The 27,983-nt window shown below is 44.3% G+C and overlaps 1 protein-coding gene across 3 annotated transcripts; it reads left to right on the forward strand.

The window, feature by feature from the left end:
• Positions 1–537: 537 nt before the first annotated feature.
• Positions 538–27,923, forward strand: fgf12a (fibroblast growth factor 12a). 3 transcript variants are annotated; one of them, XM_061083867.1, is made up of 6 exons: positions 7,102–7,297; positions 8,767–8,814; positions 11,929–12,039; positions 16,727–16,830; positions 26,902–27,100; positions 27,808–27,923. In XM_061083867.1, exons 1-6 carry the CDS (start codon positions 7,102–7,104, stop codon positions 27,921–27,923), a joined length of 774 nt encoding a protein of 257 aa, XP_060939850.1. The 3 variants fall into 3 exon arrangements, with proteins under 3 accessions (XP_060939852.1, XP_060939850.1, XP_060939851.1); XM_061083869.1 differs by lacking the exons at positions 7,102–7,297; positions 8,767–8,814 and adding an exon at positions 538–628; XM_061083868.1 differs by lacking the exon at positions 8,767–8,814.
• Positions 27,924–27,983: the final 60 nt, after the last annotated feature.

Consider the following 27,983-nt stretch of genomic DNA (forward strand, 5'->3'; position numbering starts at 1 on the left):
CTGCAGTTTAACTCTGGTGTTAAACTGCATGCACCCCCCGCCCCCTTATCTCTCTCTCTCTCTCTCTCTCTCTCTCTCTCTCTCTCTCTCTCTCTCTCTCTCTCTCTCTCTCTCTCTCTCTCTCTCTCTCTCTCTCTCTCTCTCTCCTAACCTCCTTCCTCCCATTACTTCCGCGCGGATGGTGAAGATACAGGCGGGTGGGGGGTGTATAGAGGAGGGGAGGGGGTGTGTGTTGTACAATTAAGAGCACATTGTAACGTCCTTGCGTTGCCTCGCCGTGGCGGAAGTGGAATGTTCGCCGTGACCGACGGTGGACAAAAAGAGGATAGAGAGAGAGAGAGAGAGAGAGAGAGAGAGAGAGAGAGAGAGAAAAAGAGAGAGAGAGAAAGAGAGAGAGCGAGAGAGAGAGAGAGAGAGAGAACGAGAGAGAGATGCTGGCCCGGCTCCGCGATGCTGCCTGACCCTGCCCGCTGTGCTGGGATGATATAGCGCTGTCCGGTGGTTTGGATTGAGGAAGGCTCCCATCAACCCAAATCAATGAGGATTCTGAGGCCATTCCTTCAAAAAGGAGCGCATATGCTGCAGTGTTTCTGTGGACAACGATCGAAGTCGACCACTATCACCGACGGTGAGACACAGCACCATAGCAGCATAGCTTCGTGGCTAAACACCTTTCTTTGCATGCTTTCTCTCTTGAGTGATGATGAGGAGGAGGGGGGAGACAAAAGGGGAAAGAGGAGAGGTGAGGTTGAGGAGGAAGAGGGGGAGGTTCAGTGGTTTCATTGGAGTGTGTTGAGTTAACATTCTTCCAGTCTGCAGGGGAGAGAGAGCCTCTCCTTGTGCTCCTCGCATCCGTCCCGAGTTTGTGTGTGTGTCCTCGGGTAGCAGCATCCAGCATCCAGCCGCACTGTGCAGGGCTCCACATGCACTTCACCAGACTGAGCTAAATTTGCAGGCGAGGGTGTTCCAGTGCTGCATCCGAAGCAGAAGCCAAAAAAATGGGACAATGCAGGGACCAAGTCATTAAACTTCAGGAGGGAGGCAGTCTGGTGATCCAGGGCCCCAAACAAACAGCCCAGGGTTCAGCACCACGGACAGCGGCACAGCACAAGTGAAACATGCAGGCTCCCAAACTTTTCATGTCACGATTCCGCAAAAATGATCTTGTTACAACTTCAATTTGATGACTTTGAATCAAAAGGAGAGTAAAAAAAGAGCAAGAAGTACCCTACAATGTACTGAAATGTATATTCTTGGCTGAAAGTACTTATTATGAGAGCCTCCTCATACAGAACCCCTGGAAGTCCCCAAATGTTTCATGTCACGATTTCACTAAATGTATCTCTATAGAACCCCATTCAACAACAGTTTGAATAAGTTTAAATAATAAGGCCCTATACCTGACAGCACAGAGTAAAAACTACTCTTCTATACACTGGATAATTAAGTTGGAAATCAGTTAAAAAGTATTTTCTTTGTTGAGTTTTCAAACTGCTTATCATGAGAGCCTCCTCATAGGACCCCAGCAAACCCCCAACGTGTCTCTTTAAACCCGAGTTTCATGACATTTAATCAACTGTAGTCTACCTGACAGCACATATTAAAGCTACCTTAGAATATAAAGGATAATTTAGTTGAAAATCTATTGAATTGTCTTTCTTTGTCTCTCTCTAAGTGAACCGCATATAATGAGAGCCTTTCTATAGGACCCCTGAAAGTCCGTAAAAACTACTTCGACTTCTACTACTCTTACAATATAATAGATAATTGAGTTGGAATTGAGATTAAATGTATTTTCTTAGCAGATTTTGGTAAAAAGAGCCTCTGGAGGTCCCAAAACGGACCCTTAACCCGACAGCACAGAGTAAAAACTACAATATACTGGATAATACAGTTTTGGGAGACTCTTCATCACCTACAGGAGCCCTGGAAGTCCCCAAACTCCACTTGACACTGCTGGTCTAATTCTGGCAGTGTGTCGTTTCAGAGAAGCTGCATTTCCTCCCACGCCTGTAAACAAGACACTCTAGAAGTAACTCACTTTACATTTACAAAACATACTTCTCTGTGACTCAAGCTCAACCTCCACTCAGACAAGAAACCTGACATGTCCTCTATTGTTTACCAGCAATTCACTGCATTGCTGCTGTCAACTCATAGCATAACCACATATTCTGACACAGTAAATAAAAATCTCCCTCAGAACTTTCAGAATGAACTCGACTGCTCATATATTCAGAACCCTCCTCCCGTCGTTCTGAGTAAAGATCGAGCTGGAGCAGCTCTCGAATTCAGGGCAGACAATTAGAAACTCCATTAAGCACAGATGATTCCTCTGAGGTGGTTGGACCAAAAGCAGCGTGCACACTGGGAGCTGTGGGACGCGGTGATATAAAAGCGCCACCGGCCCTTATCCTGCATCTCGGCTCGCTGTCAGATTCACCTTATGACCTTAATGTAAAACTTTGTCAGTCAGCTCATTTGTGTGGTCACAGAAGAATGCAAAAATGAAATTGTGAGTCCAAGTTGAAGCTGTTTGATTGTAAGCTGTGTCGGCCGAAGAAGCTTGTCTGGGATTTACTAACTTGCTCCCTCGTTTGCAAAGCTTAAATCTGATTCTCTGCTGAAGTGTTGCATTTCTTTTGAAAGAGCCCCTTAACAACTGCATACTTTTTGATTTTGGATACAACACTGATCAAACACCCAATTTTAACTGAACTGGACAGTCTGTTTCATGCCAGCAGTTTCTTTATCGCCAGTCTGACACTTAAAGAAAACTCAAGACTGAGCATTTCCGACAAACACAAACTCAAACTGATGAAACAAAACAGGATCACACTTTACTTTCTTGAAGAAGGTGCAAAAAAAACTTGGCTTCTTTCTGTGTTGTGCATTATTTCCATGTAGTCAAGTTTGATTATTGCTTGGCTGTGGAGCATGAGTTTTTTCTGATGGAGCCATGAAATCATCTGCTGGGCTTATTAGTTTGAGGTTAAATATCCTTGAAATACAGTGTTTTTTTTCCCTCTGAAGCAACCAACCAACCTTCTGATAGAGAAATAATAAATTAAACTGGACCATCAAATGCAAACTTTTTATTTAAATTGAAATGATATGTTGTATCTCTAAATTGGACATTTTCTTAAAATAATTACAAAATATTATGTATGATAAGCTTTAATTGCAGTTGCATTCAAAGCTGGTATCATCTTACAAGGGGCCTTCATGTTGGTCTCACTGCTGCTGTTTTACTTTAGCCTACACAGGATCATGCAAAGCAGGAGGAGTAGAAAGTGCTGCTGCTCTGCAGAATCAGGCTCGCTGCCAACAATGACCTCAGAGGGATTCACGGTGTAAGATCGTTTTCTGAGCAGACTTAAATGTTTGCACCTGCATGCGTTCCTTTGCAGTGTCAGGGTGGCACCTGGCTTTTGCTCTGTTGAAGTTAAATACAGTAATCGGAGGACACTTGTGTAGTGGGTGGTATGATGAGAGAAAAGCAGTGGCAAGGCCTCGTCCTCATTCATATTTCTTGTAACAGCCCTGTAAAGCTTAATAGTTTTCATTGTGCACGTTTTCTTTTAATTTCAGTTCATGTAAGTCATGTGTCAGTGAGAACAATGGGTAATGAAGCACATTTCTAGACAGCACAGTTTTACCATTCACACACATGCATCTATGTGCAGGACTTTCTTTATCACACTCATACACTGTTGGCACTGGGGCAACTTGGCCTTCAATGTTTTGCCCTTGAGCATGCGGTACAGTGGAGACTGGAATTAAACCCCCGGCCTTATGCTTAGTGGACGACCTGCTCTACTACCTGAGCCCAATACTCAGAGCAGTGACTGAAATTGTGGCTAATGTAACTTAAACGATGATAATGTTGAAAACTATCTTTTTTTTGTAAAGCAGGGATCTTGTCCTTTGGCTTACACTCGCTGCTTTTATTAGTATTAACTCAAATAAAAACGAATATCATATACAACTCAAGTATTATGCATTAGTTTGTGACTGTTGCATGGTGAACAGTCAGCTGTGGTTGTACAAGTGTTGCTGCGAGCAACGGCATCACTTTCATTCTCTCATATTTCTGCTCTTTGCCTCCTGTCAGGTTGGTAAAGCAGCCGGTTCATCATTTCACATCAAAAGATGATGAAACCTAGTTCCAGCTATTGTGAGTCAACAAATCTGTGAGGTATCTCAAGGACACAGTGAACTGTCAGATTTCACACAGTGGAAACACCCACATCTACTCTGTGAATACGTGTGGTTAATTATTTCTCCACAAGGGGGCAGCAGATGTAAAGGAATCACTAGCTGTGGTTCATTCACTGTCACTCTTTTAATGCACATCAAACGTTCACACTAACTGTGCACTAAGCACATGTTTATACTGAGTAGTTTTATACCATAAAGAAAAATAAGTGAGGCACAGTTTATGTTATTGAACCAGCCAACCACGTCCAAGTCCTAATCTTTTTTTAACTGACTGAAATGATTGCAGTCTACTGTCTGCAGTGGATTACATAGCAGCAGAGTTGTAATGCTCATGGAAGGATCTCTGCTGGAACAAAGAAATAAAAAAAGGAATAAAAAAACAACATCAATTGTCTGTGGTAGTGGGAGGAAGCCAAGCAGATCATCATACAGTATAAGAGACATACAGTGTCTAGACTGTGTCCCTCCAATTTCTAAGAATGCCAGCCATCCCATCAAAAAGCTCCACCGGCTGATTCCTTTCATTCATATAACTCTGCATATCCACTGGAGTGATGCATGTTATTATTGAAGTTCTTATTGATTACTTTTGATTTCTTTATGCTGCAGCGAAATGTTCACTTTCACCACTTGCTGGCAGCTCTAAAGAATGCAAAGTGGGTTTTGATTGGTGACTCTTTCCATCAGTTTCTGACTTCTATTGCACTTTGCTATATTTGTCTTACTCTCTCTTTCTCTCTTTCTCTCTCTCACTGACACACCGAGAGATACACATGTATAAGTACACAGGGGGCCTAGCCAGGGTATTGGCTTTCATCCCTTATATGTGTGAAGGGAGGAGTGTATCTTAAAATCTTCCTTCCTCTGTTCTCTCTCTCTCTCTCTCTCTCTCTCCCCCCCTTTCGACCTCTCTCCGGATTCAGAATGTCAAACAGAGTCCCAGAAAAAAGCCTCTAAATGTTTCATGCTGTTTCATCATGGGGAGGAGAGATGTTCACTGTGATGCTGAAGCCTCACGTGTCCTTCCTCCCACTGTGTGTGCGTGTGTGTGTGCGTGTGTGTGCGTGTGTTTGTGTGCATGTGTGTGTGTGTGTGTGTGTGTGTGTGTAAATATCCCCTGCCCATGCAATTATAGCATGAAACCAGAGGCATGGTCACAGGAACTCAGACATATGTTAGTACACACAGGCTATTTTTGGGGGGCCTTTTCGCATTGATTAAGATTTACTGCTACTGTATTGCTTATGGCTTATACCACTGTGCTCATTACAGCTGCAATGAAAACAAACTCGCTGGTTTTCTCAACAGGCAGCAATGAAAGAGTAAATGATAAGAACTTTATGGTGATATAAGCTTATTTGTAATCGTCCGATGTGCCATGTGGGTGTTGATTTCGTTTGCATCGAAATCCTAAATCATATTTGTCCATGTGTTGGGTCCGGGCTTGGTGATTTGTGTTCATAATGTGTGTGCTGACACCTGTGGCAGGTAATCCTTTTAGTCACGTTTGATATGCTCTTCATGTGTGGCCCGAGGGGTTCAAGAAAATAAAATGTGTGCTTATCTCCTTTAAGCTGTAGGGGCCAGAATACTCTCAGCCAAAGCTGATTAGGATACCTGCTTTTATTGTATCCTTCTTGCAGCTGAACTCTTCCTTGTGGAAACTGGTTTGCACTTTGGGATTTTAAAGTGTAATTCACTTTATTTGTGCACCTTATCCCCTCAAAACCACTCATTCCCCTCTCTCACCCCCCCATTATTCACCCCCTTTCCTCTGTTCTGTGTTTTCCATAGTTTTTATCCACGTCCTCTCTCCGCCAAGAGATACCTTTCCTGTGCAACCTCCCTTACAAACCTCAATCACGTATGGTTGCGTTAAAAGAGTTGGGGGAGATAGGGAGAGAGGTAGAGATTGAGAGAGAGAGAGAGAAGGAGGGGGGGGGGGGGGGGGGGGGGCGGAGATAGAGAGAGAGAGAGGGGCAGAGGGGAGCTATGGACCGCGACAGTTCGCTCCAGCTGTCGGCGATGGGGCACACCGACAGCATCCACATTCGGGGGCGCACGGGGAATAGTGTCTAGGCTACTTTATTATTTGTGCGTTACAACAAAAAGCACTCTGGCGCGCGTCCGCCTCAACTAATTGTTGCTGTCCAGGCGAGAATCGCTCCCCTGCGCGTCTGAATCACTTCTCTGCAGCATCCTTGCAGACTAGAGCCTCTGCTGCTCGTTTCCATTTTTTCTCCCCCCCATTCGGTGCCATCGACGGAACCGGAGACTGGACTCGGATATCTGGGCTCCTGCGTCCAAAGCAGCGTCCACGGACGGTGCCATTCCTCGCAGTGGAGTTAATAATCAAAAGAGAGAAAAAAGTTCCTCTCTCCAGCCGTGTACGCGTGGATTCCGGTGGATGCGAGTGATTGAAAAGCCAGGGAACAGGCTGTGTGTGCAGATGAGGATTACGGAGCTGGTCACCTGGAGTACCTGAAGCTCTCCCATGACGCGCGGCTGCAGCAACCTGTCGACACTGTTGAATCTCCTCCAGCGCTGACATGTCGGCCCCTGTGGCCTCGCCTGCAGCTTTATGTATCTCATAAGATCTGAAACCGCTGGCGCTTGATCCGCAGCCCTGTTGTGCGTAAAACTCAGCAGCAGCTGGAATCCACGGCTCCACATCAGGAGGATGCAGAGCTCCTGAAGCGCGACGATGCACGGAACTCGGAGGCTTTTGTGATCAGGATGACATTTGGCTGAAACACTCGTGGGGCCGAAACACAGACAAAAAACAACTCCCCTTATTATTACAATTTTTTTTGCAGCAAGAAGCTGCTGCATCTGTCGACTCTAGACTCCTCGAGTATTGTGTAGTCTCGGTTCGGGGAGATGGCCGCGATCGCCAGCTCCCTGATCCGTCAGAAACGCCAGGCGAGGGAGTCGAACAGCGACCGGGTCTCCACTACGAAGCGTCGCCCCAGCCCGAGCAAAGACCCCCGCACTCTGTGCGACAAGCATTTCCTGGGGGTCTTCAGCAAAGTCCGCTTCTGCAGTGGCAAAAAAAGACCCGTGCGGCGGCGAGCAGGTCAGTGCTGTCGATTCTTGTTTTCTTGTTTCTTTTTTTCTTTTTTTTCAACCCCACTGATCTGTGTGTTATGTGTGCGTATATGGATGGACGCGGTCCCCCAACCCCCCCACCTACCCCCCCTGCCCCACTCCCACCCCGCCCCTCTGTAGAGCAGCAGAGGCTTTATACTGCAGTCCAGAGCTCCACGAGCAGCTCGATTTTTTTTCTCCGCGGTGCGTAAAAAGCAGATCCACCTGTTCCATTGGGTCCTGCTGTTGTCTGTCGACCCACCGAGACGCAGCCCCCCCTAAAACCCTCCGCCTGAATATATTTGGAATTAATTGCTGTGATGCTGCTCTGATCAGAATAATCAAATCAGCCATCAACAGAATTGATGCCACTGTATTCCGGTGAAAGCTGGGGCAGGTTTCTGATCCAACAGCTTTATGAGCCTTCGAATCTGCACACTAATCTTTGTCCCATGTATGCACACCATCTGAAACACACACAGACACACACACACACACACACACACACACACACACACACACACACACACACACACACACACACACACACACACACACACACACACACACACACACACACACACACACACACACACACACACACACAGCACTTGAACACACACTCAGAAATTCTGCTTTAAATGTCCTAATTCAATATTAATGCAGATTGAAGTACGGAGGGGAGATCAGTTGCACCGCAGTGCACCAAGGCTCTTTTGAGATTAAATGTTTTAATGGTAAATGTTTATTGCAGAGAGGGAGTCTTGCTGCAGTGAAGGGGGGGCACAGCTTCAGTGATTAAGAGCCACTCCGGCTGTATTGATAGGCACACGTATAGAAGCTACACACCCACTAAACCCGCTTGTAAAGCCTTCCCCTCCCTCCTTTATTCCACTGGTGCACATGTTCACACGACAGGGGTTCACGTCACCCATCCGTGTGCACATCCAGAGAGTTCTGCTGTGTGATGGACGACAGCCTCTCAGCGTCTCCTCCACCAGACGGAAGGATGAGGAGTGAGACAGACAACAGACAGTCGGGGGGGGGGACAACAGGGACAGATGCGCAGGCCAGACAGACGGGATTAAAACCCTGTTTTCGTGCAGCCTCATCAGACAGACAAACGATGTCAGTGCCAAAAGTGCCATAAGAGAATCGTAGACAGACAACAGTCAGGCCTCAACACTGACAGGCAGGTAGGTAACTTCCAGTCACATGACCGGGCCAATACCAAACCTGACTGGAGGTCGGACAGCTGTGACACAGACACAGATGCTGTCCATGTCCTTGAACTGATCGTCCTTTCTATTCCCATCCATCCGATGCCTTCTTTTGCCGTTATATGTGCATATAAAGAGCCGATACACTGGAGAGACTTTATGAATTCTGCCTGTTTAAAAGCCTTGTTGTTTTTCCTTCTACCCTCCCCCCCCACCCCTTCCTCCCATCCCTCGTAAGATGCACCCTCGAAACCTCCACAGGTGTCCCATAAGGGCTGCAGGCTAGGTCAGTAGCTCAGCCTCCATCCGTGTGTGCTGTGTTTCTCCTCCTCTTCTCGTCTCCACCCCATCTCGCGACCATGTCCGACTCCCCCCTCGGCCAGGGAGAAGGGGGTGGGGGTGGTGGTTGGTAGGTTGGGTGGGTGGGTGGCTGGGTGGGTTAGGGACGGGCTGGGACAGAGAGGGAGGGAAGGGCTTGGGGGCTTCAACACCTGTCCGACAGCCGACGACCCTCTCTCTCTCTCACTCGCTGATTTGTTTCTCCTTCCTCTCTCTCATCCCTCCCTCTGTGTGGCTTCCGTTTCTTTTGAAGCTTAATTTCCTAGCTCTCCTGTATAGCCAGTCGTTTCGCTGCTCCTCTGTCCCTCTCTCTCTCTCCGTCTCTGCCTCCCCTCATTTTGTTCCCTGCCTCATTCTCTTTGTCAGTCAATGTCGGGTCAGTCGTTACCCCCCGCTACTCGTTCTATGTCTGTAAATATGTGTCAAGTACTGCTGTGTAAATGTAGTCGAGGTTCTTATTGTCCATCGGTGTTTCTGGATATGATGTGCTTCTCCGTGTCAAACACTATATAAGAACAGGTGACCATTCACCATTTCATTGTCATGATGCCATTTGTCGACATAGCTAAATTTGTTTGTCCTTCTGTGTTGGTATGAAGTAAAGTTATTGACATTGTTGTGACCCGTACACACACAGGATGATGATCTCTATGTTGCCACTGGGGGACATTGTCCACACACACATCCATATGTTGTAAGGTCTTGGGTGAAGCCTGTTTATACCCATACACACACACACACACACACACACACACACACACACACACACACACACACACACACACACAGACATACACACACACACACACACACACACACACACACACACACACACACACACACACACACACACACACACACACACACACACACACACACACACACACACACACACACACACTCACACACACTCACACACACACACACACACACACACACACACACACACACACACACGCACACACACACACACACACAGAACACACAAACACTCTGCTAAATGATTGGGGCTGATGAGCCGTCAGCGATTGCTCAAGTCCACGATAGAGCCCTAATTTATGGCAGTGTAGTTACCACATGTGATTTACTGGTGTGCACGCTCTGGTGGGCTTTCACAAACACACACAAAAGCACACGCACACACACACACACACACACATCCTCCTCACCCTGCCTGTGATGCATGATGAAGGGCCCGTCCCAGGGATTGATGGCCCCACCAAGAGTAGGTGAGTTGGGGGATTGATGGTCAGGACGACGTACTTTTAACAGCAGATGTGAACCCTTTGTTGCCGGGGTCACTACTTAGCCAAGTCTTTATATGGGACACGTTTCTTTAAATTGCACATAGAACCTTTGTGCCAGAACTCTCAAGCAGAGACTTCTGTCACAGTTGAAGGCAGATTTGGATATGGAACACTCCTCTCTCTCCAGATACCAAGTTTGAAAATATTTATTTCTGCCAGATTGTTTGGGGTTTTGTGCCGGCAACTGAATTGGACAACCTCCATGTCTTGTATTGACCTTGGAGGACAGTCACACTCACTCCTATGCCTTTATTACAATCAAACACTGTGTATTATCTGTCAGAACATGCAGTGTGCCTTCAAAGACAGCATTTCCACTGACTTAATGTTTATTTAAGCACATAAAATTAAACTGAGCACGAATTAATCTGTGACAAAATGCATAATTTGTTTCTCTTGTCTGGCAGCGAGTAAACAAAGGATAAGTAATATTCAGCACAACAACACACACACACTCACATACGTAGGGCACACACTCTTTCTTAGCTTTCGTTTTCTATTTGCCGTTGAAATGACTCTCCAGTATTTGCTCGTCAAAAATCACAACCCATGCCAGTTAACGTTAACAGAGCCATTTGACTTTGCTTTTCAAAAGATCTTAAAAACCTGCTGGACACGAGACAGACCAAGGAGACCACACTCACGTTTTCTCTCAGATAAACACTTTTTTTTTCTACACAGCTATCTCTTTTTTCTTGGCATAGCCCGAGGCCAAGAGGCAGCCTTTGCCCTGAGCTAATCCTCATTTCTATCTGCTCCCCTTCGAGCAGCTACTGGCCGGGCGCCAGATGTCACAGCCTCAAAGTTGGAGGTTGGCTCAGGGATACTGTGATGGAGAGAAACCTGCAAAAAGTTTAGGTCAACTTCTTTCTGGTCAAGAATCCCTCCAACTGGAATCCTTCTGTGTAAATTCTCTTAAATAAAGAGCAAATTAAATATCAATCAGGATAACCCCTAAATGTACAGTTGCTTCATACCAAATAAAGAAACCATTGGCATGTCAGTTTGCAGTACAATGTGATATATCTATTGTTTTTTTAAAGGCTTTCTTAATAATGCAAACTCATTTTTCTGCACCAGATCCAGTCAGACATTAGGAGAAAGTATCAACATTCTCATTGATTTCCTGTCACTGGTTCCCATTGTAAGGAACCTTCCAGTCAATCAGCCATTTAGCCATTTTTGGGAAAATCTGATGCAATAGATGTGTCATGAACATGTGTCGGATTGTGCCACAGGATTAATAAGACCTTTTTAAGAATGGTTCATTATAGTCTAATTATTATGGTCTATTAATAAAATAATATATTTATGCAAATAATCAAGTTATAATAAATTCAATTCAATTTATGGCAGGGTTACACACATGTGAAGGTTGTTTAATGCATCAAGTTATTCAAAGGGTGAATACCTCTTTAGTTACATAACAAAATGTTTTCATTTCTTTGGTGGTACACTCCATCTTAAGGCGTCCTTTGTGTGTTTTGAGAGGCGCTATATATTACAGCCAAGGTGTCTTATGTCAATTAACTAAATATTGATAATTTTCTGTTTGCAAAGCATTTCTTTGTGATGATTTCAACTTTTGAAACTTATGTGAGTAAGCAAACACTTAGCAGCTGCAGGCAGAGGTGTTTACTCATTCCTGTGTTATTGTCACGATTATCAGACTGTTATTCTGTGGGGATGGGGCCGTGGCTCGGCCGGCGGTTTGTGTGTTTGTGTGCGTGTGTCTGTGTGTGTGTGTCATTCAGAGCCGCAGCTGAAAGGCATCGTGACACGACTGTTCAGCCAGCAGGGCTTCTACCTGCAGATGAAGCCGGATGGAACCATCGACGGCAGCAAGGACGAGAACACCGACCACAGTGAGTGGATCATTGCGGAAAAAACGCTTCCAGCATAAAACATTTAATGGCAATGAGTCAGTTGGTTATATAATGCGGCATATTACCTCATTTTATAGGCTGTGCTTTATCTTTTTTAATTCTTATATAACTGGTGCCATTTTAACAGCCTTAAGCGCTCCAAAATTAGTTTAAGAAGCCCCCACTGATTGGGATTATCTACAGTTTTTAAAGGGAACGACTAAAACAGATTCCACAAGGCAGCCTGCCCTCTTTTCTGTATCTGATTATGCAATGGCATGCATGGATATAAATGTGTCAAAACCTACTCAAATGCTTTATATATTCTTGGTTCGTCATCTGAAGAGTTTACCTTTCACAGTGCATTAAATATTTATGGAGCATCTTGCATGCAAACGTTTTTATTCCTAGGTAGAATAAATTCTGATACCCACGTCCCAGCTTTTAACCATTTCCATCTATGTCACAAGTGTTAGTCACAAGTGTCACATTGTTTTGATTAATTCAGCTCTGAAGAGTGAGTTGTTATCACAACAGTTTTTCTTCCTGGAAAAACCCATCACCTGTAACAAGTGTAGCCGCACAGCATCAGTCCTTGTCACAAAGATTTATCCCTGAGCTACTTCTTTGCAATATTTCACCACCGATCGAATTTCCATAGTGGACTAGCAGTGGATAAATAGTCTCCAGGGTATTGTCGCCTAAAGCGATTACACTCTCTCCCTCCCAATAGGACCAGAAACAAGGAAAGTTTGTTTTGACTCTATTGTATAATAACATTGCATCTTATGTGGGAAGCAGAGACACCGATCCCATCGGCCACAACATGAAAACCAGTTGTGGTTGATGGGCGTATGTCAGCAGAGAGTGGTCGTCAAAGTGATAATGAAAACTCTCCCAGAGGCCGTAGCCAAAACAGCCGGACCACAACAGTCATGCAGCTCAAACAAACGTCTCTCCCTGTCACTCATAGTTTTATATTTTATGAGGAGACAGATATTCTGCGAGAACTACTCAGAGCATCAGAGTCTCCAGAACAAAGAACATAGGATTAATGCAGAAAGGGGGGAACAATGAAGACATCCATGTAATGCATTGACTTCCTGTGCCGTTTTTTGACCTCCATTGTGTCCTATTAAGGTTTTGGCTGATGAGGTTTTTGTTGTATGCAAGGGTTTCCCCACCTCAAGGTAATCCTCTTCTTAAGCAGCCTCGCTGGCCCAGGGATGGAGGAATGCAGTGAATAATTCAGCCAGAGGAAACTAAAAATACCACCTTCTCCGTTTGTACCCGATGAATAGTTCTCTGTATGAGATGCCTCAAGCTCAGACAGTCCGACAGACGAGACAGAGGGAAAGCAGAGGGGAAGAAATGTTTTTAGTAGAAAGACGCAGAGGCCGAAAGAATAGAAGAACAAGAGAGTGTGATTAGATAAGATAAAAATGGAGCAAGAAGATTTGGTATTCAGGTCTCGCGCTGAACTATTGATTGCCTGGCAACATTATTAGAATAATAGATTACCCCCACCCTTGAACCACACCACCCTCTGACCTGCAGAATCCGGCTATTTATTTTCAGGGGAAGTTTCAGTAGAAGCGATGGGATTGAGGAGAATGATGATGCCCTCTCCGTACAAGGGGCGACCTGAGCCGGCCAACTTCATGTTTTTATAATTTACTATAGTTCAAGCTCCGAGACAAGGACACAACTGAACTAAAAACGGCTTTAGTCAGATGGATGTATTACAAACAACTCACCTTCTGCTTTAATTAAACTAGTGGAGTGCCTGAAACATTGGGATTGCGACCCTCAACAATGTCATCAGTGACAGTATCAAACGGTTGTGTGTTAAATGTGGTTACCAGTGGAATAAGCAAGCGCAGATTCTCTGGATGATGACGCTGCACATCGCTTTGTCCTCAGCAACGAACCTGCCATGTTTGAAGTCAGACCAGTGTTTGTAGAAAGACGGGCCGACAGATCAACAGGGTTTGACAGATGGCTGCGATCCTCTCAGTGGGACAACTGCAGTGTCTTATCTGAACCAAGCTGTGTGGAATAAGGCTGTTTGTTTGGCCTGCGGTGATGCTGGTTGCAGCTTTTCATTCTGAAAACTGTAAAAGAGACCTGCAGAAACTGAGCCAAAGAGAGTAAAGTCCGGCTGCAGGACACCACAGAACCCTGAAGCTGCACCACCGCAGCTGCACAAAGAGCTGTTCACTTGTTTCTTAAAAGTTCACAGGATGTTGATTCCGGGTGCAGAACTGCAAACTGGAGAATCAGTTGGCGTAGCAGTTGTCTGTCACTTACATTGATGAGTCCCAACTGCTGCTGCCCCAGGGAGCTGGTCGCCTCTAACGTTTATTCATTTCGAACATATCTCTTGTTCAGTTCACACCAAAATTGTCACTGCACCCCATTGGGTCAGTACACGTCTGTCTGTAGATATGCGATCTACAGACAGACAGACAGCTACAATCTTATTAGTGACATTATTAGAAACCTTTTCTACCCAAAATACTCAGTAAATTATGAGGAGTGACAGAATAGAGCAGGTTGTTACTATATTACACATAAAACTGATTTAAGCATCGCTGACTGGCAGGGCTACACTCAACTCACTGCAAGCGTCACGGAGCACCATTCAATTAATTAACGCCCTTGTTCCAATTTGCGCAGTTATTAATTTGATTGTCGTCAGTTGATCGCCTTCAGTAATTACCTGCACTCTCTGAGGCTCTAGAAAGACGGTGCTGGATATGAGTAACCTGCGGTATCAGGTGCCCACGCCATCTGTATCTGATACTCAGGGTTTGATGGATGAGATGAAGGAAGGTTACTATTTAATTTTATTGATTGAAGACCCAGGTGTTCATTCCAAATGCATAATCAACTCTTGCAGAGAACTGTGGAGAAAGTAATATTAAAAAAAGTATGTAAGTAACCCACCAATATCCACAGCTGGATTTGGAGATGTGCCCCTGGCTCAGTGTTTTTTTTTTTTTTTTTTTAACTAAACTTTTTCTGCAGGGTTCATTTCCTGCTGCGCCAGTATTCCTCAGATCAAATGCGCTTCCTTCAGCCTACCTGCCGGTTTAGCTTGTAACCAATTATTGCTCCAACGGAAGACTTGCTGTTTCAAGGATTTTTGCTTTATTTGGTTGTTTCAACCTATTTTGTGTGGCCCTTTGACGATAGTAGATCCCCTTGGAAAATCTCTGTCCCCCGCACTGGCCCAGACGTTCTCTTTTCTGAGATTATTAGGAGGAAAGAGCAATTACTTTACCTTCAGAAGAGCCACCAGGTACAAACAGCTGTAATTATGGAATCCATCAACTTGTGGAACGGCAAATAGAGAAAAGCCAGACATTTAGAAGAATGACAGCTCCCGTCAGCTTAAAATTTTTTTGAGCAGAGATAAATAGTGTCTTATTCTGGGCCCTACTGCAAATATGAAATCTCAGAGAAAACTATATTTTGATAGGTGAATGGGCTCTGGCGCAGAACTGCTGGGTTTTAGTGATACGTGACAGAACTGTGCACAGTATAGGCACAAAGGCAGCATGCCATGAAAAGCGGATACAAAAAGATGAGGGAACGGACATATGGGGAAAGGGAGCGTTGCCACAGAGACAGCGCCCGAGCTTGAGAAAACAAGATTTCAGGTGGAAATGGAGTCACATCCCCAATCATAAAGCCCTCAAGGGTATACCTAACTGCAACAGGGGTCAGTGTGTATCACCCTCACCAGTGGCCTGAGGGCAGATAGAAACCATTGGCAGGCGAAAGAGTGTCGATATTTATTGAGTGAAATTGAATCTGCTTGGAGGACGGACCCGTGTTGGCACATCTCCTCTTGTCTCTTCAGCTTTATCTGATAGGCCCCATCCTCACTCGCAAGAACAATCATGCCAACAATGCAGGCAACCTGAGGAATGTAAAGTGACCTCACACCCTCACCAGAACCAAAGCCCATTAAAACACACAGTCCAGTCGGCAGAGTCGGCGGAACTCACCTAGAGCGATGACAATAACTCATATCTGCAAGTACAGAGCCGTTTAGAACTGGATGTTCCTGTGGACATTTTCAGAATTAGTCATTTCACTTGGATAATTGTTGAAACATTAAGGACTTAATTTGCCATAATTAAAGGTTTCTGTTGTGGGTATACTCAGCACAACTTCTCTAATCTAACAGAGAGAAAAAGTCTGATTTAATGTCCGATTTTTGGTGAGTTTAGACATTTGTCACTGTTGCTGTTCAGCCTCAATTCCTTCGATGTGGTGGCGATGGCAATAACATCTGTTCAAAGAGTTGTTGCCTACAAAGTCACATGAATGCAAATCAGTGTAACTTTGCTCTGAGGACAATTTCAATGAAATTACCACATTGCTGTTCCAAGAAGTTGCTTTTCCAAATTTGATCAAACACCATTTCAAGTACCTGAAAAGTTTTGGAATTCCGACTTATGATTATTGCATCACTATTAGACTCGGGTGCCTCAGTGTTTCCATTGTCCATGACCTTTATTGTTCACTTTAGTGCCGACAGAAAGCAAAACAACAGAGATCAGAGTCTTTTGTGAAATCTCAAATGTCCTATTTTTCCTTTCTGTCTTATATCTGTCTCTTGTCTCCCTCTCTCTTTGCATCTGTCCATACCTCCCTCCGCCTGTCCTCTCTGCAGCCCTGTTTAATCTTATTCCCGTGGGTCTGAGAGTGGTGGCCATCCAGGGCCTGAAGAGTGGCTTATACATCGGCATGAATGGCGAGGGCATGCTCTACAGCTCGGTAAGATACACAACCCGTGCATGTGTGTGTTTGTGTTGCCAGCGTGCCTGTTAGCTCATTTACACGTGCTGTGTTTTGTTTCTGTTTGTTGTCTCTTCTAATATCCCACTGCAGCAAAGACTCAGCCCTTCCCAACCCTTTCATCTCGGCTCTAGTCAAGAGCTCTTCAGATGTGCTCTTGCAGTGCTGCGGAGCACTTATTCGCCCCTTTGTTGTTGAAGCACCACTGCACATGTTTTACATTTAATTTGGAATCAAGTTCTGTGGCTCAGGCCATTAAAAAGAATAAAAATAAATACTCCCTCTTCTTCTACTGGCTACTGATGGAGACTCATTGTATTATATTTCATTATAAACAGAAATCTTAGTGAATTCCACGATCTTTTGATGTGAATGATGTTTCTCTGTTCCACTTTCATCCTGACATCCATCCAGGATTCCTGCTGTCATGAAAGCAAACCACACACCCAAATATCCCTTATTATATCAAGGCAGTCTTTGTTTAGGAATTAATTTGAATTCATCTTTTTTTAATGTTGGCCAAATGTTCATCAGAGTCTAACACATGCTGGCTTGGAGAAATAAAAAGACAAATCAAGACTCAGCGGGGGAGTAAAGATTGGGATGGTGGATGTTTTATTAGCAGAGGAAGTTAGAAAGAGCACAGAGGCTGTGGGCTGCAGATGCACGGGTGGGGGTGGACGCAGTCACTGATGTCAGGTGGAGCTGCAGCTTTGGCATCGAGGATGAAGTCATGGTTCTGGAGCACGTTTTGTCGAAATGATTTGCAGAGGGAAGGAGTGTGTGAGTGCGTGTGTGAGAGAGAGAGAGACAATGAGCTACAGAAATGGGGTGGGGACAGACAGAGATACAGAGACTGGAAGATATCCCTAGTTGGCAGAGTTACATAACCTCCAGTCTCACTGTTCCTAATCAAGCTGAAGATATAGCTACTGGGGGAAGAAAAGGATGGGAGGGCGGCGTTAAATCTCAGTCTGATCGGCAGACGGTCCCGGTGAATGACGTGCAAGAGCTGAAATTGACTTTTTTTTTGAATAAAATGAAGGACACAGCGAGGCCAGCGCCTGCCGTATTCCACCGTGGATTTATCGTTAAGTGCGGCGCTTTACCGCAGCAGAGACAGGAGAACATTTAGAAGCGGGCCAGATGAATAGCAGCGCATGATGTATTTTTTAAAATGCCCACTTGAGTAATTGCGGAGTCGATTAAATTCAGTGCAACCGGAGCTCAGCCCGGTGCCTCGGCAGATGTATGAGGAGGGTTCAGAGGAGGATGTACAGTGAATGCACAGGCCGTGGTGACTCATCCAGGTAGACACACTCATTCAGAACTAAAGGCTCATGAACAAGAGCAGAATTCACAAGCTTACAAGGAGGCTCATAATAACCCTCCACCCACCTGTCTTTGTCTAATTAAGGTTTAGTCGAGCCCAGACAGCAATCTTTTAATGTATTAAATTGACTGAGTTGGGTGCCCCACATGACTCTCCACACACACAAACATACACAGGTACATCTCTCTATGGTTGTGAGGATAGTCATTTACACAATGCATTCCCTAGTCCCTTACCCTAACTTTGACCATCACAACTAAATGCCTAATAACCCTAATCTAGACCTAATTGTAACCCTAACCCTAATACCAAGCGGCCCATTTAATTTGTGAGGACCAGTCAAAAGTTCCTCACAATGATGGAATTAAACCAAAATTTGCCCTCATAACTATAGATAAACATGCACACACATACACAAACACACACATGCACGTCTCTCTACAGTTATGAGCACACTCAATGACATAATGCATTCCCTAGCCCCTACTCTAACTGTAACCATCACAACTAAATGCATAACCCTAACTCTAACCCTAAAACCAAGTCTTAACCCTCAAACAACCCTTAATTTGTAAAGACCGGTCAAAATGTCCTCACAATGATGGAATTAAACCAAAATTGTCCCTCATAACTATAGAGAGACATGTACACACACACAGACAGACAGACACATACAGACATAGACACACACAGACAGACAGACAGACAGACAGACAGACAGACAGACAGACACACACACACACACGCACACACACACACACACCCACACACACACACACACACACACACACACACACACAGACGCCCTTGATGAAATCATCATTGGCATCAGAGTACGTGCTTATTATTAATTACAAATGATTCAGTCTCTCTGTGTCAAACAGGCAGAGTTAAGTTTGTCTTTTTAATCGCCATTTTTACGGGCGCAGGAACAAACTTGTGACCTCTCTATTGCAGTGGGAATTTGTCGGGAGAGGATATGTCGTGGTGTAAAACCCCCTATTAAAAAAAGCAGTAAAGCGGATGCGCTCTCTGGCCATATGGAGGATGTCCGGTTTCTCAGTCCTGAAGCGGGGGGGAATTAGCATATGTATATGTATGCAAGCGTATGAGTGGGCGGCAGACTTTTTAGCTTGCAGAGCCACAGAGTTCTCGTAAAGAGGCCAATTTAAGATGCAGACCTCTGGATGAAAGCACAGATGGTCTTGGCTTCTCTCTCTAATCCCTGTTATTTACCTTTTTAATTTACCATTTCAGATGAATGGGATGGAGAGTGTTGGAAGTGTTTCAGGAGGATGGCTAAGGAGAACATTTCCGTTAATTATTTGAATATTTATGAAAGCTGCCGTGGTAAAATCACAGCTGTAATACGAGGCCTTCACTTCCGTTCCTCATACTTACTCATATTTACTTTTATTATCATTTATCCTGCAGTCTTACCCCTCCCCCCCCCGCTTCCCGCTCTCTTTCATTCAAGGTCTCCATTACTTGTTTTCTGCCTCTCCAACTATAAAGTTTCTTTCTTGCTTGTTTGTTTCGACTTGTTTTGTTTTCCTAACATCTGAGAGCAAGGGATTTGAAATCCACCACCACCCCCCAACACACCCCACTCCCCTCACATCCTCTCGGGAGATAATTACTGTGGGATATCCTCCTATACCTTCCTTACTCTCCCTCCCTTTTCTCCTTTTTCCCGCTCCCTGCTTCTTTACACCGTCTTGTCAGATGAGGGAATGTGACAAGCTTTACCTTCACTGTGTCGGAGACGTTGTTGTCTTGCTGCTTTGTGAAGCTGTCGCTCAAACTCCTTAATCTAGATGTGGAGGTGCTTATAGTCTTTTTTTAGCTGGTCAGTTTATCGTTACCTTTTGGAGCCCGGAGTGCAGACCTCACAGCGGGTGAGCGGGGTGATAACGCTTGTGTGTAGTGTTTAGCGATGGAGTGCGTGGGGGCTGAGCCTCTACAATGAAGAGTTCCCTTCCATTATTTATAACATTTCTCAATATGACCTAGTTTAGTGCACAGCAGCAACCACTGTTCTGTCTCTCTGGTTTCTCTCTGGTTTCTCTCTGGTTTCTCTCTGGTTTCTCTCTGGTTTCTATCTATCTATCTATCTATCTATCTATCTATCTATCTATCTATCTATCTATCTATCTATCTATCTATCTATCTATCTATCTATCTATCTATCTATCTATCTATCTATCTATCTATCTATCTATCTATCTATCTATCTATCTATCTATCTATCTATCTATCTATCTATCTATCTATCTATCTATCTATCTATCTATCTATCTATCTATCTATCTATCTATCTATCTATCTATCTATCTATCTATCTATCTATCTATCTATCTATCTATCTATCTATCTATCTATCTATCTATCTATCTATCTATCTATCTATCTATCTATCTATCTATCTATCTATCTATCTATCTATCTATCTATCTATCCGTCTGTCTGTCTCTCTCTCTCTCTCTCTCTCTCTCTCTCTCTCTCTCTCTCTCTCTCTCTCTCTGTCTCTCTCTCTCTCTTTATCTGTCTGTCTATCTGTCTCTCTGTCTGTCCATTTGTCTCTCTATCTCTCCTCACAAACACAAACTTTATCTGTTTATTATTAGTGTCAGAAAAGAAAATAATAGTGTGACAGATAAATCTTCATTGAGGGCCCTGAGGGATGAGTGAGTGACACTTGGTGTGGAAGGTCAGGGCTTCAGATTTTGGTTGAGTGACAGATAATAATAATGGAGATTTGTGAGTTGACTCTCAGAAAGTCACACAGCTGTGTGTGTGTGTGTGTGTGTGTGTGTGTGTGTGTGTGTGTGTGTGTGTGTGTGTGTGTTTTGGATGCATCAGGACATATCAGGGGTCCGTCACGGTCTTGTGCCTTGTCTGATGCTTTGCCACATAACAGACCCATCTAGTCGAGGTCAGTCATCACCATTTGCTGAAGATCCTGGATGACCTGAGCTGACGTAGCTGTTTTGTACGTGATACGCACATTCCATGCTCCAAAGTAATATAGACATATACAAAGAATAGATTGCCTTTTGCATCCTCTTGCTATTTGGTGCAGAGCTGATGCAATTGTGGAATTTGTGGAAACATTAAATAGTCCTTTATTAGTATGAATGCATGCCAATGGTAATGCAGTTTGATGCAATTTCTTTCCCATTCAGTGGCCACACATTTTCACAAGTTAAGATAAATGTCTTCCGTTCATCACTTTTATTTAGTGTATAAAATTGTGAAAAGGGCCTATTTGAATGACATTGTAACAGCTGATGTTTTGCATTTTTGCTCAATAACTGACCTGAATAATGAATCAATTATCCAAATTTGTCAATATACTTATAGATTATTAAACTAACTGCGTTGGCCCTCGGGTGCATCCACATTTGTTTGTGCTGACAGTCATAATGACAGATAGGGACAAAGCTCACTGTAGAGAATGGGAAAAGAAAAGGAGAGGAGGAAGAACATTTGTACAATTAATCTAGAAGAAGTATTTTATTATTTGGGCATTGGTTTGTGCTTGAATTTAGCCACTGGCCACCGACGTCGTCTCCGCGGGACGTTTTTAAAGGACAGAGCAGCCCCTTGTTTCAGAGTGATTGAGTTACAGAGTGAGACAGAGGAAAAAGATAAAGCGAGACAGATAAACAGCGAGGGGCGGATTGGAAAAGTGAGAACAAGAGTTTTTCAGTTTAAGTAATGTCTAGACAATCCCCGACCTGAATCTCTCCCAGAATAACAATGAGCTCCGTGGGAGTTCGGTGGCAGGGCAGAGATTCTTCTCACCGAGTCTGGATCTCTCTGATAAACCTGTGTCTCAGTGTCATACGTCCTCCCCACATCCTCATCTTTATCCAGAGTCACAGGACGCGTATCCACAGCAAGCAGGGCTGCTTAATGCAGAGCTGCCTGCCTTTTAGGGTGGAGCCGAGAAAACTGATTTGGATTCAGAATGCGTTCAACCCAGTTCTTTTGGCAACCCAGTTTTATATCCATTACATATTGCTCTCTTGCGTCATGCTTCATTCACTTTGTACACCGCCCTCTTTAAGCCCACAGCACACAAACATCAACTCACTCATATCTGTTTAAATATGCTGTTTTATTTGTTATCATGTTGTTTGACATTGTGTGGCAACAGACTCCAGGGTTAAGACATCTTGTAGCCGACAGAGCCACATGTAACCAGCTGTTAAGAATAATGGCTGACTCGAAAATAAATCTCAGTAGTTTAGTGACGCTACAGCACCTTTACTGCTTATAACTTTGCTGGTGTGATTTGGGTCTCAGTGATCTTATCAGCCAGCAGCTCTCCTCAGCATAAAAGCTCTGACACATCCAAGAAAGGCGCTGAATATACGTCTCTGTGGCTCAGAGTTGGCAGAGAACAAAATGGAGCCGGAGACATGTCTTCACACCAATGTGTCCGCTGGGTGTGCTGATGTGTTTGCTAACAGGTTGTGTGAGGTGATGAAATGTTTATTTTTCCTCCAGCTCGTTGCACCAAAACACGAGAGAACATGCAACATATTTTATAGCTTTTAATTACATATAAAGTCAGTTCATCCAGAATAAAAAAAAAGGCTCCTCACTTATACAGTGTCCTTTTTTTAATTATTGTTGTGTTTGACATTGTGCGGCAACGGACTCCAAGGACTAAGACGTTTTTCCACAGACACCATTATGAATAACATAGGATAAATCTCATAATAACTCGGGAGAGAACAGTGTTTAGGTGACCCTACGGTCCTGGCAGCCAATTTTAACAGTAATATTACACAATTTAACATTAAACCTATGGTTGGTATAAGCCTGGAAAAGCTATAGCGAGAGCAGGCTACAATATGCAACCGATCCATCCCCCACCCAACGGCCCACTTGTCAAAGCCATGCCGCCAAAACACATGAAAGCTCCTGACTTAACTTCTCTGTTATGTTTATTACAGTCATGTTTTATTACTGTGAGGGCCACACAAAACCGTTTTGTCCTTTTTTCAAACAAACACAGTTTACATTCGTTGTCGCATTAACATATGTAGCAACTATTGTTGCATGGATGAACGTGTTAAATACGTTTTCATCCTCATAGTTTTGCATTATCCTGCATTGTTTACATCCACGTTTACATTGACTATCATAGTCCATGTTCTCCAGCTTTATCCGGTGCTTTGGGCATAAGCACCACAGCTATTCAACCGTGGAATAGCCTCCTGTATTACCTCCCTTTGACAGACATGGTCGTTTGTCGAACTAACTGGCAGTTACCATCACACGCGTAGCTTGCACCTCATGTACTTGAAACTGCATCTCTGCTGAGCTTCTGGTTTGCCTTATCTCCTTCATGTTTTATGAACTGCATTCACTGCACATTTGCATTTCTGCAACAGATCTGCGTAAGATCTGTGCCTGTAGAATCACATATTTGAAATAAGCCACAATAGTTGTAAGTTCAGCTGACATTCTTTTAATAAAAATATAAAAATGCTTGGAAAGTGCTTTGTGTTAAAACTGCTTAAATATTTCATAGGCCTCTATTCTACCTCTACCTCCGGGGGGTATTCAGTAGGTCTCAGGTTGACCTCTGTGTTTATTTATTTTTAGCTCCTCGCTGGGACCCCTAATGGCAGCAGTCTCATGTGCCCCAGCTTCACTAACAAGTCCTTCTCCTCCATCCTTTACATCCCCACAGAATATAAATAAGTGTCCTTGTAATCAGTTTACCATCACTAAGTGCAGCCTGAAATGTTGCACCACTTTTTTTCCCTGAATCTTCCCTCTTTTATGCAGTATGGACAACTTTAGCTGATTATGTATTCCTGGCCGAGGAAGTGATAGGGCAAACCTGTTGGCGTGCATTTTTAAACCCATTCGCTGCATTGACTCTGTGTAAATAAGTGCCCAGTTCGCCAATTGGTATTTTAGTCCATTTCCTTCCCCGCGTGGCTCTGTGGTTTTAGCGTGTCCATTACGCAGAACCCATTAATCAGGAAAAATTCGGACCCCGTCTCTCGTTCACCTCATATTTCCTCTCAGTCACCCGCAAACAAGGCACTTTGTCAAAGACTTCAAAGTCACTTACATTCCACCCCTATCATTTCCAAGCCACGGCCTGGGTGCTTTCTATACCGCTCCGAGCCTTGTCACAGCCGGGAACAGAGTGTTGTCCTTGTGGACACATTTAGAGGGGATTCTACAGTGTGTCAGCAAAGCGAAGTGGCTGCTTGTGAAGGGTAGGATAGCAGAGAGCACTAATGTCTTTGTGTGGGTGTGTATGTGCGTGTGCTCGGCCTGATTTTGGCTCCGAACAGATGAAGCTAGAAAGAAGCCTGCTGGTTTGTAATCTATCACCCGCTCCCCCCTTCCCGCACAGACACATATGTTCACACCCAAACGCTTCAACGTGACCCCCGGTGCCCTGACGGAGGGAGAGATGTCTGCTCTTTGACAGCGTGTCAGCCGGCCCAGATAACCACTGCACCGTGAAGCCTCTCTCCTCGCCAACCATGTGACCTCACCTTCCCAGAGTCCTTTACAAAGCCTACTGTGCCCTGCTGTGTCTTATAAATGAGCAGTCAAACATACAGTGACTAATTTTACGAGATATGGCACAGTGTACAGCAAAGACACAGACACAAATACACACACACACACACTCGTAAAAAAGCTTTGTTTTTGCAGAACTTACTAACTTCTATACAAACATAGCGACGAAGCCTCAGAGGTTCATCACCTGACTCAGCAGTTCCCCTCTGCTCTTCGGAGCTTTCTCCCAATGCATTACTTTAGAGTTTTTCTGTGCTGTTGTGATTTGTTCTCAGTGATCTCATCAGCCAGAAGCTGTTGTCAGCACAAAAACTCTGCTAAATCTCCGATAGTATCTCCAAGATACCAACCCAGAACCAAGTGGCAGAAAAACAAAGCAACCACTTGGTGAACTTCAGCAATAAGGAGCCTGATCTTTTTTCTCTGTGGTGGTGGTGTGGAGTTGGTGGAGAACAAAACTGAGCCAAAAGGAAAGTGAACAAAAGATTGGATTTGTCAGGTTTGGCCATGTACAAATGAGTGTGTCTGCTGGGTGCGCTCATCTGTTTGGTTGAGTTATGTGGCAAAAGTTAATAATTTCCTTCCAGCTTTGTTGCTCCAAAACAATGCAGAGAACACGCCACATATTTTAATTATATGAGGTGGATCCTGTAAACAGAGCAACTTTTACGAGCCAGTTGATCCAAAATTACAGAAAGACATATTTCCGCAGTTACTTTCAGTGTTATCTCGACATGTGGATGGAGATTAGGTTCAGTCTGCCCAGGTTTCTCATGAGATTTATTTGAATTAAAGTTTGCTTGTAACAATCATAGTTTTGACAACTGGCAGAGTCTTTTTTTCAGAGTCAGTGTCACTCTTACTTTGGATAATCCGCAGAGTTATATTTCTTCAGTTAGAAGTGCTTTATTTCCTGGAACGGCATTTTCACTTTCAGTTCATCTCTATTGTAATGCAGTGCAGTGCAGGCAGAAAAAATAAAAATACTGATATGCAAAAACCTGGTTAAACTAAATAATCACAGTCTACAAAGCTACAACAGATAACTATGTGTTTTGTGATTTGGGAGGCCCATTCCTTTACCGTAACATTTTCTCCGCCTCTCCTCCACTCTTTATCCTTCACTCTTTCAAAGACTATCCCACTCCCTCTGTCTCACACACACACACACACACACACACACACACACACACACGCTCACCCAAACACGTAAACAGTCACCTCCAGCGGGAAGCAGAATTGGGCTGTCAGTCAAACGAACAACCTTAAAAGGGCACAGATTCCTGCAGCAGGTATTACTGAATGAAATACGGCACCAACACCAAAACACACACTCACAGAGGCACACACTCACACATTTAATGCAAAGTCTGCCTAAACTGAGACGACCCATCATCCACGGAGCTATGCTGTTCCACATCACCTGCATCTATTGTTCACAGACCTTGAACGTGGCTGGAGTGGGGTTTTATTTTCACCTTTTGCAGACAGGAAATATTCAGACTACAGGGAGAGCAAGAGATTGCATATTTAGAATTCACTGCGTCTCATATTTAACAAATTACCCAACATTCCTGCAGCTTGGATCTGTAATGAATGAGAGAACTAGGAACATTGTTTCCTCCCTGGCATCGTCATGGCAATAATCTGGCTCTGAACTCAGTCGCAGCAGTGGCTCTAGTATCTGGATCTTTCCCTCTTTACTGACATTCGCCTCCGCTTCCTCTCTGTCCCCTTGACTTTCTCCCGGACTTTGTTAATGAAGCCAAGATAAAAATCTTCCACTGGTCATTGTCATTTTAATAAGTCTATCTTTCTCATTACTTGGGAGGATTTGTGTGTGTGTGTGTGTGTGTGTGTGTGTGTGTGTGTGTGTGTGCGAGAGAGAGTGTGAGTGAATACAGTATGTCTGCTGAACTTGGCAATGTACAAATGTTTACTAATGAAAGCCAGTATTGGCAGAGAAAAACAGACACACTTCATTATCTAAAATCCTCTGACTGTCATGCTGTCGGTTGTCTCTCCATGTCTCTTTTATATTTATGTGGATGCAAATTAGGTTTTATCTGTGTGCACTGATTTATATCTCTAATCCTTAATGTCCGCATCTGTGTCCTCCGCTCCACTCCACTCATCTGCCCATCTGTTCTCAGGAAATGTTCACACCGGAGTGCAAGTTCAAGGAGTCTGTTTTCGAGAACTACTACGTGATCTACTCGTCCACTGTGTACCGACAGCAGGAGTCGGGCCGAGCCTGGTTCCTCGGCCTCACCAAGGAGGGGCAAGTCATGAAGGGCAATCGGGTCAAGAAGACTAAACCCTCATCGCACTTTGTGCCCCGGCCCATTGAAGGTATGAAAAATTATAAATTTGTTGTTAAATAATGTTAAAATAACCCTCCTGTCGTAATGCATATTTTGTCCTTCTTAAATATAAATTGCGCATCTTATTACTACCATGAACATTTTGATTTTCTCCAGCCCTGAAGTGGTGGTTTTACACAACTCTGTGCATTTTACGGCACAGGACATATACGGACCAAGAAGGATAAACTATTTAATCATTACATTTATAGTTGCACTTTGGCAGATGGCTATCTAGCTTCAGACTATTTTCAATGATGCTCCTGTGATCTTACTGCATTAGATATATAACCTCTAACGTGTTTCTCGTTTGATAGATATTATCATGAGAACTTGTCAAGCATTGTGGGAAAAAAGTGCTGACTTGGTCCTAAATACCCATCTTATCACTCCCAGCCTGGTATAATTGTCCCTCCAGCCTCACACCTGACCTTGTCTCCGTCTGCACATCCATCTCTCCAATCTCCCTTGTGCCCTCTCTCCTCTCCTCTCCCTCTTTGTCCCTCTCCTCTCCTCTCCTCTCCTCTCCTCTCCTCTCCTCTCCTCTCCTCTCCTCTCCTCTCCTCTCCTCTCCTCTCCTCTCCTCTCCTCTCCTCTCCTCTCCTCTCCTCTCCTCTCCTCTCCTCTCCTCTCCTCTCCTCTCCTCTCCTCTCCTCTCCTCCCCTCCCCTCTCCTCCCCCGGCATCTCCACTTCAGTTTGTATGTACAGGGAGCCGTCACTGCATGAGATAGAGGACAAGCACCGCTCCAGAAAGAGCTCAGGGACTCCCACCATGAACGGAGGGAAAGCTGTCAATCAGGATTCCACATAGCAGCAAAGGGGAGGGGCTTCCAGCGGGGATGGGGGAGTGGCCTCATCCTGACTCAAGGGG

This window comes from Limanda limanda, chromosome 13 (genome assembly GCF_963576545.1).
Source record: "Limanda limanda chromosome 13, fLimLim1.1, whole genome shotgun sequence".
Classification (NCBI taxonomy): domain Eukaryota; kingdom Metazoa; phylum Chordata; class Actinopteri; order Pleuronectiformes; family Pleuronectidae; genus Limanda; species Limanda limanda.